Source organism: Mastomys coucha, unplaced genomic scaffold, assembly GCF_008632895.1.
Source record: "Mastomys coucha isolate ucsf_1 unplaced genomic scaffold, UCSF_Mcou_1 pScaffold5, whole genome shotgun sequence".
Lineage (NCBI taxonomy): Eukaryota > Metazoa > Chordata > Mammalia > Rodentia > Muridae > Mastomys > Mastomys coucha.
The window spans coordinates 79,029,086-79,041,373 of record NW_022196911.1 but is presented as its reverse complement, the minus strand read 5'-3'; the positions used below and the strand labels follow the sequence as shown (position 1 = coordinate 79,041,373).

The 12,288-nt window shown below is 39.4% G+C and overlaps 1 protein-coding gene across 1 annotated transcript in view; it reads right to left on the bottom strand.

Annotated features, from left to right (window-relative positions):
- The window catches only part of Ap2b1 (adaptor related protein complex 2 subunit beta 1), a 113,621-nt gene that overhangs the window by 76,253 nt on the left and 25,080 nt on the right, over positions 1 to 12,288 (bottom strand). Inside the window, exons 6-8 of the mRNA XM_031354054.1 lie at positions 11,845 to 12,090; positions 2,673 to 2,863; positions 6 to 66 (exon numbers count right to left, since the gene is read on the bottom strand). Of these exons, the coding sequence (XP_031209914.1) occupies positions 6 to 66; positions 2,673 to 2,863; positions 11,845 to 12,090 (498 nt within the window). The remainder of the gene's footprint in view (positions 1 to 5; positions 67 to 2,672; positions 2,864 to 11,844; positions 12,091 to 12,288) is intronic.

The window sequence follows — 12,288 nt, the reverse complement described above, 5'->3', positions numbered from 1 at the left end:
TTTACCGCTGAGAGCACCACTGCTGAGTTGGCATGGGATAGCCGAGGCGTTACTCGCTCACAGATGCTGGGGACAGGAAGAGGAAATTAGCATCCAGGATTATGGTACCTTGGCTTGACTCATTCCATCAAGTAATACTTCAGGGTTTCATGGCTCAAGTATTAATATAAACCAAAGATTCAGTTAGAAAAGTCAAAGCTCCATGCTTAGGTTAAAATGGGATCCAACACCGCAGAAGCCTCATGCCCAGCGAACTACAGGCAGCGCAGGGGCCTCAGCAGACTCTAGAAGCCAGCAGCAGGGAGAATCAAACCAGAAGGAAGCTAGCAATCCCCAACACCTGCACTCACAACAGTTTCCTTCTTGTTTTCAGTCCTCTGTCTCCCCACATGTTAGAGCTCCCTGCCTCACAGCACATCTCTACCCAACCTATAGAAAGTCAAACCAAGCATCCTAAAAATAAATCATAGTGAAAGGTGTCAACCACCTGGGACTTGGGGAGGAAATGGGATGTCAGGAAAAACTACACAACCCCTTGTTTTCAGCCTAGTAAGAAAGACTCAGGAAGAGATGAGGGTTTGGTTTTGTTTTGTTTTGTTTTGTTGGTTTTTTCGAGACAGGGTTTCTCTGTATAGCCCTGGCTGTTCTGGAACTCACTCTGTAGACCAGGCTGGCCTCAAACTCAGAAATCTGCCTGCCTCTGCCTCCCAAGTGCTGGGATTAAAGGCGTGTGCCACCACCACTTGAGGTTTGGTTTTTAATGTCAATATATTATTGTAATGTTCCCTCAATTACTCTTCTTCTAGTCCTACTACCTAAGCTTAGACTCTTGTTCACATTTGCAGTGTTCTCTGAAATCAACCTAACTTTGCTAGCTCCTGGGCAACATCCTGAGTGACTCTGAAGGATACAAGATAAGTGGCTGCTTATTCTCTTCCTATGGCCATGTGGCTGACTCCTGACTTCCACCAGGCCTTTAAAACAAGATCCACACTCTTACAGAGACCTTCTTGATTACTGGGGTTTTTTTTGGTTTTTTTTTTTTTTTTTTTTGTCTTTAAAGTATAATTTCAGGGGCTGGAGAGATGGCTCAGCAGTTAAGAGCACTACCTGCTCTTCCAGAGGTCCTGAGTTCAATTCCCAGCAACCACATGATGGCTCACAACCATCTATAATGGATCTGTAATGGGATCTAATGCCCTCTTCTGATGTGTCTGAAGATAGCAACAACATACTCATATACATAAAAAAAATAATATTGCCTTAAAAAATAAATAAAGTATAATTTCAAAAACTAAAATGAAATCTTGCTGGGTGTGGTGGTGTGCACAGCACCAATTCTAGCTCATGGGAAGCAGTGGCAGATGGATCTCTGAGCTAAAGGCCATAGAATACATATAGTTAGTTTGAGGCCAGCCATGGCTACATAGTGAGATCCTGTCTCAACGAACAAATAAACAAAAACAAAAACAAAAACAAAAACAAAACAAAACAAAACCAAATATAGAGGCAGAATGATCACAAGTTTGTGGCCAGTTCATGTTACACAGCATAGACCCCAATTCAAAATAAACAAAACTATGGGGGTGGAGGGCAATTCTCTTTATAATCTTACTCTAAAATATCTGCATTTCTTAGAGCCTTACATTATCTGTTAGCAGTAGTGAAATATGACCTATGATATATTTTACTAAATACCCATATTATATATACCCTACTTGTACTCTTCAGAATAAATGATGCAGGAGGACCATGATTTTTGTCTGTTCACTGTTCACTTCCAACCTAGAGCAGAGCCTAGGATATAGAATGGACTTAAGAAATATTTTAATTCAGTGAATTAATGAGTGTAATATCAATGGCCAACAGAAAATAAAATTCTTGGTAAAGTTCTCTCCAGAATATCAACGCACTTTCAATGGTGGAAAGACTACCAGCAGCATTAGCTAAGTCCAGAGGGATTACTTTCCAGACAAGTGAAGAGAACTTACATTCTAGTAGCTTGGAAATCAGCTTCAGCCAGGCAAGGAAGGGTCTTATCTACCATAATTAAAATACGTCAGCTTTAATGAAGAGCCAGCAATTCTTCAAAAGTACTCTGCCTAGTATGGAGCTTTTAAATACAACATGCTCAACTTAAAAATTGGTGGGAACTCCAACTTTGTAAAGCGAAATGTACTTATGTACGTATATGTGTTAATGACATTCAATAATAGAGTTGTGACCGTCAAAGAAAATTTGCAACATGTAAGTGGTAAAAGGCTGAGCAGAACAATCAAGACATGTTCTCAAAAGCCTTAAATGTAGTCTAACATGACTTCTATATACAATGGCAAGACGCATATATGTTGCTGACTTTAATATATTTATCCTAGTAGTGAATTATAAGTATTGTTCAGCTCAATAATTAGTATGAAGACTCTAACAGAAGAGACTGTGTTATTATAAGCACACACATTTATAATTTTGTTTCCCAAATGACTGGGTGACAGGAGACAACATGAGGGAGGCTTTAGCAGTTACAGTGTTCCTAAGTCCAGTGAGAAAATATGCGAGGGATAGCAATGTTCCCCTAAATTTCTGCCTTCCTCAATCCGATAGTCTCTCATCAGACATGAGACATTATTCAGTCAGGCAAGACCATCAGCTGATACCCACATAGATAGACTGACCTCTGAGCTTCCCGGTCATCTTTAGGGTTGTAATTAGACAGGCAGTCCAGGATGAAAATCTGGCCCCATTCAGTGCATTCATTTAGGGCTGTGAGCAGCTTATTGATATTCTGAGGGTTGAGGTCGAGTAAGTTGCTGTTTGGGTGAGACTCACTGATCTCAGACAATGCTGCTACAGCATTAGCCACCACCTAGGAAAGAAACAGAGAATGACTTTGATATACTCAGAAAAACCAAACTCTGACACACATAACAACATTCTAGGATCACCTCACAGATCTCAAGTCACTCCTAAGCATTTTACCCAGTTAGACAGAAATAGATGGGCTGCTTTCAAAACAGGTACTAAGCCAGGAATGATAGCATATACAGCTTCCAATAGTCAAGCACTCCAGAATTGAAGTAATTCACTCTTAGCAGAGTCACGAATGAGTCACAAACTGACACACTCAAAACCACTGCAGCAACACCCAAAACTGTCACTAACATCAAGATACATCAACAGCTATAAAAAAACAAAGCTAAACTGGGTGTTAGCTCATACCTCTAATCCCAGGCCCTTGCAAGTTTGGGGTTATCATGGACTAGCTACAGAGTAAAAGCTCCAGGCCAGCTGGACTATAGAATGAGACCTCGCAATAAAGAAAGAAAGAAAGAAAGAAAGAAAGAAAGAAAGAAAGAAAGAAAGAAAGAAAGAAGAAAGAGAGATCTCAATAAATATTTGCATTATGTAACAGAGAAAACCCTCACATAAATGCACATAAAATAAAATTAAATATTTTAAAAAAATGGTTACTGGGATGGAGAGATGGCTCAGTGGTAAAGAGTACTGACTGCTCTTCCAGAGGACACTAGTTCAATTCCCAGCACCCCACATGGCAACCCACAATTATCTGTAACTTCAGTTGCAGGGGGCATGACATCCTCATACAGACACACATCCAGGCAAAATACCAATGTACATAAAGTAAAATAAATTAAATCATTAAAAAAAGAAAAATATTTAAAAATTTTTTCATGTTAGGCATGATGGTGGCACATGTCTTTAATCCCAGTAATTGAGAGGCAAAGGCAGGTGTCTTGAATTTGAAGCCAAGCTGGTCTACTAAGTAAGTTCCAAGGCAGTCAGGGCTACACAGAGTAACCTTATCTCCAAAAACCCAAAATCATAAAGCCTATACAAATTTAAGGTAGTAATATTACTATAATTTATCAAGTAAAAATTGCCCATTTTTCTGCACTTAAATCTCTAAAACTGGAGTGCATTTATAAATCAATCATGACATTTTTTCTGGGTACACATGCTTTGCCTGTATGTACATCTGTACAACATGCCCTTGAGGGCCAGAGGAAGTATTGGAAGTATTGGGTCCCCTGGAACTGTGGTTGATAAGAACTAAACTTGGGTCCTCTGGAAGAACAGCAACTGTTCTTAATAGTTAAGCCACTTTTCCAGCCCCCAATCACCCCCACTTTAGTGGAGGATGCTTTTCATAATGATAAAGTAATCATATATATTATGGTTAATAAAATTCTACATTCAATGAAATATGGTTTTCAAATACATCCTTTCTTTGATAGAAAGGAAAAAAACGCCGGGCGGTGGTGGCGCATGCCTTTGATCCCAGCACTTGGGAGGCAGAGGCAGGTGGATTTCTGAGTTCAAGGGCAGCCTGGTCTACAGAGTGAGTTCCAGGACAGCCCGGGCTACACAGAGAAACCCTGTCTCGAAAAAAAAAAAAAAAAAAAAAAAAAAAAAAAAAAAAAGAAAGGAAAAAAACCTGCTACCCTGGATGAGAAAGTACACTTGTGCCTTGATCCACTGATATGGGAACTGTGCAGATACAAAATAAGGACAATATTTTAAATCAAAATTACAGACTAGTTTTAATATAACTGACAATACTTAAGGTTATTTTAAAATTTCAAAAGCATGGGCTGGAGAGATGACTCAGAGGTTAAGAGCACTGACTGTTCTTCTAGAGGTCCTTAGTTCAATTCCCAGCAAACACATGGTGGCTCACAACCATCTGTGATAAGATCTGGTGCCCTCTTCTGGCTTGCAGGCATTCATCCAGGCAGAATATTGTATACATAATAAATAAATAAATCTTTAAAAGAATTTTTTTTCAAAAGCACTCATAAACAAATACCATAATGAAAATACTATTCTATGGCTCTGTATAGTTATGAGTTAAAATATATTTTATAGCAAAGATCAGATGTTAAGATTAGCATGATAAGGCTGACTATAAATATTTCATAAGCTAAATGATAGGTATCAAGAAGCAAGCTTCAACGATTATATACTTTAAAAAAAAAAACAAAACCTCCAAGGATCTTAACCCATAGTGGATTCCTACTGAAGTCCTGTGACAAAAGCTTGAGAAACTGAGTTTTACAGTTAAGTTAGCAAGAGAAAAACATAATGGCTATAACGTAGATATCCATTTTACTGACCACATTGCCAAGGTAATCTGCAGAGTATACATCAGAACAGTAAATACAGAAAGCAAGTATCTAAGAGAGAGTGATTTAATACCCAATATAATTTAGCAGTATCCATCATTAGGAGAAGACAAAGATATCAGAAACAGCATTGCCTTGGTGATCAGAACAAAAAAGTCCCACATTAAAAGAATCAGACTTATTTAGTAAATATTATTAGACACTATGTTGCCACAAAACAAATCAGACCTACTATATCATCTGTGACAATACACATGAACTTCTTCCCAAATGCCTCTGCTCACTCCATAATCATGCCTGAGATTCAGTAACACTAGAATGCATAAAGAATGAAACAATGCCTGTGACCCCAGCACAGGAGGTGGAGGCAGAAGGATCAGTGGTTCAAAGTCATCGTCACTCATGTTAGAAGTTTGAGGCTAGTCTGAGGTATATGAGACCCTGCCTGAAAACAAACAACAGCAGCATCCCCAAACAAAATAGTCATCCAGATACTTGACATGCAGGGGAAACATTTAATTTCCCATGCATAGCATGCTTGATTTTAAAATACAAAAAAATCAAAATGTCCCTATGTCGACTGCTTATTTTGACTGCTCTGTCAACGCATCCAATCTTGGTTATCAGTCTAAAATAAACCTCCTACCATAGTAACCATTTTTGTTAATATATTCCCCTGCCTCATATGTGTATGTGTATGTGTGTGTGTGTATGTGTGTGTGTGTGTGTGTTTTGTTTAAAGTTAAATACAAGGTTTGGTAACAGAATATGTAGAAAATATCAGCACTGAAGGAACTAGAGACACAGAAAGAACAGGATACTAAACACACTGAGGAATTAGAATCCCCTGTTACCATTACAGGCGATTAGAAATTAAAGCAAGTGTGTAATGCAGCTAATGAAGTGTAAGCTCTGGTGCTTAAATAGGCAGTGTGTAATTATCATCATATTAAAACAAGAAAGCAAATACTGAAGAGTCAGTCTAATAAAAATATCATGAGGATCATGCTGAACAAAGCCAGAGGGAGGAAGGCATCACTAGTCAAATGACAATCAAGTGACAGGCCAGATGCGCCATTCACTCTCCCACCCTGCAGCAGACTTCCTGGCCTCTAAAGCTCCCCAAAGTTGCTTCTACCCCTCCGCTGCCATCTTCCAATCAATTCAGGCTCTTGGGTTTCCAGAAATCACCCAAGGAAAGATGGAATGTTTTGTATTTTCACAGTCAGGAAATTGTGCTTCCCACACTGTGATGAACTTGTAGTTAGTTACACTGATGAAGAAAAAGACTCAGTTCAAGTGGGCAAATGGGCAGCTGCTGTTCACCAGGTCTCTTTTTTGTCAAAGTTCCTACTATCTGTATTTCTTTGAAATTTTGTATAATGGTGCCTGTTTTGGAAAATAAAATTTAAAGATAAAGTGGTAAGTTAAGAGTTCCCTTCTTCCCAAAGAGCCTTCTCCAAAGAGCAATACAACACCAGTGTAGGGACTTAGGGAAATGTCCCCAGGAGCAAGCTCAATCCTGGCAGCAAACATGCTAGCATTCCAACAGTGATGTGAGGTGCCCCCTTACTCAGTGTCACAGTGAGTCGGAACTGTTACGACAAGTCTAAGACTTCCTCCCTAAGAATTATCCTTTCTCTAGGCTCAGAAAAATAAAGAGCATATAAGAAAAAAAAAAAAACCCAAAGGAAGTTTTCTCTAAAAGTAAATTTATAGCCACGTGGGGTAGTACACATCTGTAATCCCAGCATTCATGATGTAACCAGAAAACCAGAAATTCAGAGATGGTCTCAAGGAACCCCTGTCTCAAAAACCAGAGTAGGAGAGAAAGAAAACTTATAAGCTGAGCTTTCTTGATATACAAACTGATTGATAGAATGTTGGCATCCAGGGCTACAGACATGATTCAGTGGTTAATGGTCTGCTCCTGAGAACCTGGGTTAGATTCCCAGCACTCATATGAATCATGTCTTCTTTTGGCCTACACACACACACACACACACACACACACACACACACACACACACACACAGAGCACATTGAAGCAAAGGTAGGCAGATCGCTGAGCTCAAGGCCAGCCTGGCCTACAGAGTAAGTTCCAGGACACTCAAGGCTACACAAAGAAATCTTGTCTTAAAAAAACAAAACAAAAACCAAACCAAACCAAAAAGGTCTCTCTATGTAGCAGTGGCTATCCTGGAACTGTCTATGTATAGCTCTGGCTGTCCTAGAACTCACTCTGTAGACCAGGCTGGCATCGAACTCAGAACTCCACCTGCCTCTGTGCTCCCAAGTGCTGGGATTAAAGGCATGCGCCACCACTGCCCAGCCTAACTTTTTAAAAAAAAAATTTTGTTTTATTTTTTAAGTAGGGGGTCCAGGGGAGGGTGGCGCATGCGAGTGCACTGAGGACGGGCGTAGGGGAGTCCTCAGAGACAAGAAAGGGGTGTGGGAATCCCTGAGCTGGAATTACAAGCAGTTATGACACAGACACTGCTGAACTCGAAATAGCAGCGAACACTCTTAACCCTGAGCACTCTCTAGCCTGTATACTCCCATCTCTTGAAGGCAGAATCTCTCCTTGTCAGAAGAGGAAACAGGAAGACTAAACAACACTAGCATAAAGCCAGTATTAAACAGACAAGGAGTTTTTAGCTCAAAGCTAGCCTTTCCTCTGTCAACTAAGACACTGCAAGTCAGCTTTAAATACAGCAGTGAAACTAACAACAGGAAAATGAAGTGACTAGTAACCCCAAAACTGACAGAAGAGAAAAAGAAGTCCTATTATTACTTGTAGCCAGGCACACCCGCATAACTCCAAGGGTCGTCAGCTCTTGACTGACACTTTATTCTTATGCCAGAAGACTCTGAAGCCATTTCTGCAGATGTTCTGCTGCCTCCTCTCTAGGAAGCCCTTCTGAATTAAGTAAGGACTGTAAGAATGCTACAGCAGGATCCCCCAGCATATTCAAGTCCTTTAAGATGACGACTCTGTTGATGCAGTGCTGCCACCTTGTGGGACAGCCTGAGGAAAAAGTGGAACAAAATCACTCAAGTGAAGACCCGTCTTTAGAGAAAGACGGGTACTTCATATAACAGTGTACAGATAATTAAAGACTTTTACATATTCAAAATCTATACTATTTTGAAAAAATAAAAATGAAACATATCTAAGTATGTGGGGTACACACACACTTAAATTTAATTCCTTATACATATCCATGAAGGTAGTGGGCATGAGTAGGATTGGGGCGCAGTAGGATTGGGACGCAGAACCAGGCTGGAATCCTGGCTGTGGCCCAACTAGCCACATCACACTGAAACAGTTCAGTCTCTGAGTGCATGTCTTAAACTGTAAGATGGAACAGCTTCTACTTCAGACAGATGTGAAAACTACGTGAAATAGTTTATATAAAAGCATCCATCACTGCACCTAGCACATAGGCAGTGCAAATGAAACACAGAAGCACAGTCAGCCTTTGGAGCATCTGTAGGGTTGAGCTGCTATGGAAGGGCTGCTGCGGCACTGGATCTCTGACGTTCTCGGCCACCTGTTACCAGCATCTGATCTCACCATACGAGAAGAACTAGGGTGTCAAGTTTAGCATTTTACTTAAGGTTACTTTTCAGTAACTGTAATACTGTTTTTAAGATTAAAAAATAGATACAGTTAGGGTTTAAGAAGGGGTTCCAGATCAGAGGGCGGCATCTGTGTGCTCATTGGCTACCTAAGGATGCCTCTTTCAACTCTGCTCTCTGGGCTCCTCTGCAGCAGTAAACTGAACAGCACCAGAGAAACCTTCACTACTACTGAGAAGTCTCCCAAGAAGGTAGGAGGTGTCACATTCAGTCTCTAATGCTGACATGTGCTCTAAGTAAGGCTACAATAAACAGACAGTAAAGTAGTCTAGTGAGGTATGAAGAAAAAGATCCCAGTGGGAGAGAGACCACCCAGCACGTTGTTTTTCATAAACCTACCACATAACCATATTTTTTTCTGTAAAGTTCCTCATATTTTTAAAATCTCTCCAAATCAAATTTGTTGTTATAAAAAACAAGTTAAAAGTTGTCATCAAGTGTCAGAAGTGATGGCAATCCTAGCACTCACAAGGCCGGGACAGTGAGGCTGACAGTTCACGGCTGACCTAGGCTACACAGAAAGTTCCAACATAATCTGGAGTGTACAGTGAAAACAAACAACGACAATTCTCAGGGACATGGGTTTGCTATATATTAAAACTTAAATAGAAACCATCCACTAATGCTTTCAATGCCAGGCAATGAAGGAAACAAGTAGGATTAGAATATACTGATAAGTTATTGAATCTGGCAATGATAAAGTCCATTATTATATTTGTTTGAGAGGTATTATGCTCTGCATAAAAACAACAGACCTTTCTTCTGCAGGGAAGCTTAGAACAGACCAGGCAAGCTAGGCATGCATGCTCTCAGATGGTATGATAGAGGTCTTCCAGGGTTACCCAGATTTCAAACCCCATTTCCTTGCATCCCCTCAAAAAAAAAAAAAAAAAAAAAAAAAAAAAAAAAAAAAAAACCAACCAACAAATGAAAAACCTGACTGCTGTGCTTCCAGTCCTTACAGCCTAAAATTTAATAGGTTTCATAAGGAAAAATTTACGTGAGGATAGAGGTTCCTTTTCTTCTTCACCCAGAATTGCTTGTAGGAGTTAAAATTTATTTTTTGCTTCAACCCATCCTTAGCTCCACTGAAATTTAATAGGTTTCCACAGGGTACGTGATATTCTGCCTAACTAGCTGGTGCTTAGATGACAGGTGCTTGATCCTTGGAACCCACATAGAAGAAGAGACCCACAGCATGCTGTAGCACACATCTACCTCAATTCACACAAATATACACATGCATGCACACACACACACCTCAACACACAAACATGCATGCATAATTGCATGCACACACACACCTCAACACAATACACCCACGTACAAATTAATTAATTAATTAAAAAAGCAAAAACTAGTATTGCCATGTAGCCTCAATTATTTAGAGAATATCTCTGTGACTTTGAGGCCAGCCTGTTCTACAACTCAAGTCCAGGACAACCAGGGCTACACAGAGTCACCCTGTCTTGAAAAATCAAAATAAAACAACAATTAAAAAAAAAAAAAAAAACAAGAGGGGAGTTTATTTCATCTTCTATTCTATCTAATGATACTTTATCAGAATGCATTGCCCTTCCACATCTATGTCTAATCCTACAAAGTTGCTGAAAATTCCTGACTGATACTTAGCAGAGCCTGTACCCTTAAAAAGTATAAAATATAAGCTTTATCCTTTGACTTTCTGCTACACTAAAAGGATAATAAAACGAAAGCCATGGAAAGATAAACAAGTATCACTTCAAAGAACAGATTTGAGTAGACTTTTTGTCAAGAAAAATCCCAGCACTGATACCTGTGTCAGACAAATTCTAATTCTTTCTATAAAAATTCAACAACAAAAAATAATTTAATGTTACTCACTGACTATCTCTTAGAATAATTCATGTTCAAAGACATATTGCATCAGACAAAAATTACATAGCAGGGTGTGGTGACCCATGCCTATGCTGAGGCAAGACAGCAAAACCTTGTCTCAAAAAAAAAAAAAGTCAAGTGATGGCATATGCCTGTAATCTTAGCACTTAAGAGATGGAGGCAAGAAAATAGAAGTTCAAGGCCAGCTCCATAACAAGTTAGAAGCCATCCTAATACATGAAACCTTATTTCAACACAGAGAGACATAATGTTGGGGATGCACTTTAAAGAAAGTGGACAATAATCCTCCATGTTCTCAGTACTCAATTTAAATGAGTTTAATTTAGCAATCACTTGGGACCCAATCTCCTTTTATCATATGAACAAAAAATATTTATTTAATGTGCCACCAGAAGAGGGCATCGAATCCTATTACAGATGGTTGTGAGCCACCATGTGGTTGCTGGGAATTGAACTCATGACCTCTAGAAGAGTAGGCAGTGTTCTTAACCACCGAGCCATCACTCCAGTCCACAAACAAACTTTTAAGATGTCAAGAAAGAAAGAAATTCACACCTTGAAGCAGGATTGTAGCTCAGAAACAGCACACTTACACAGGCTTTGGGTTTAATCCTCAACACCAACATAAACAAAGGAATGCAAAATTAAAACTTGTAAGTGTTATGTTCTGGCTGCTAAGTTCATAGAACAGAATCATTTTCTACCCTAGAGTTCTTTGAGAGTTCATAACAATAGTTGGTCAATAAAGATTACTTTGATCCAGTGTTTTTTCATAGAAGAAATGACCACAAACAACTACCTGAAAAACTAATCCTAAAAACAAAACAAATCACCTAGGGATATGAAGTATACATTACACAAAACTATTGCTCACGCCGGGCGGGGGTGGCGCACGCCTTTAATCCCAGCACTTCGAAGGCAGAAGCAGGCGGATTTCTGAGTTTGAGGCCAGCCTGGTCTACAGAATGAGTTCCAAGACAGCCAGGACTACGTAGAGAAACCCTATTTTGAAAAAAAAACAAAAAACAAAACAAAACAAAACAAAACAAAACAAAAACAAAAACAAAACTATTGCTCACAACTACCCTGTAGTCAATGTCTCCAAGACAATGCAGGTGTTGAGCATGTCTTGGAAAGGGCTCATTTTAAATGCTTCTCTCTTTGTAAAAACAAAAAGTATTACCATTGGGTTTGAATCTGCTATGAGATCGCGCAGAGAATCCAGAAATCCCTGATCTTCCACCATCTGGGCATTGATATCATGGAGTTTTGCCACGCATACTGCTGCCGTTTTCCGAACGTAGGGATCTTCATCCTTTAAGCACTTGCGGAGGGGTTCACAGAGATACTCTGTAATCTTGTCTACCCGGATGCATCCCATGGTTCTAACTGCCAAGGCTCGAATCAAAGGATTGGGGTCTTCACAATCCTACCAAAAACAAAAACAACAAAATAATCAACTATATGAACACAAGGTGATTACTAGCAAGCATTCTAGCTGACATAAACCATAAGCTTCTAATATATTCTAGAGAATCCAATCTCTCATGGTATTCCTTCCTTTCCTAAAGGTTTTAGTTGTCTACTCAAGAGCCTAAAAGGAAATCTTTTTTTTTTTTTTTTTTTT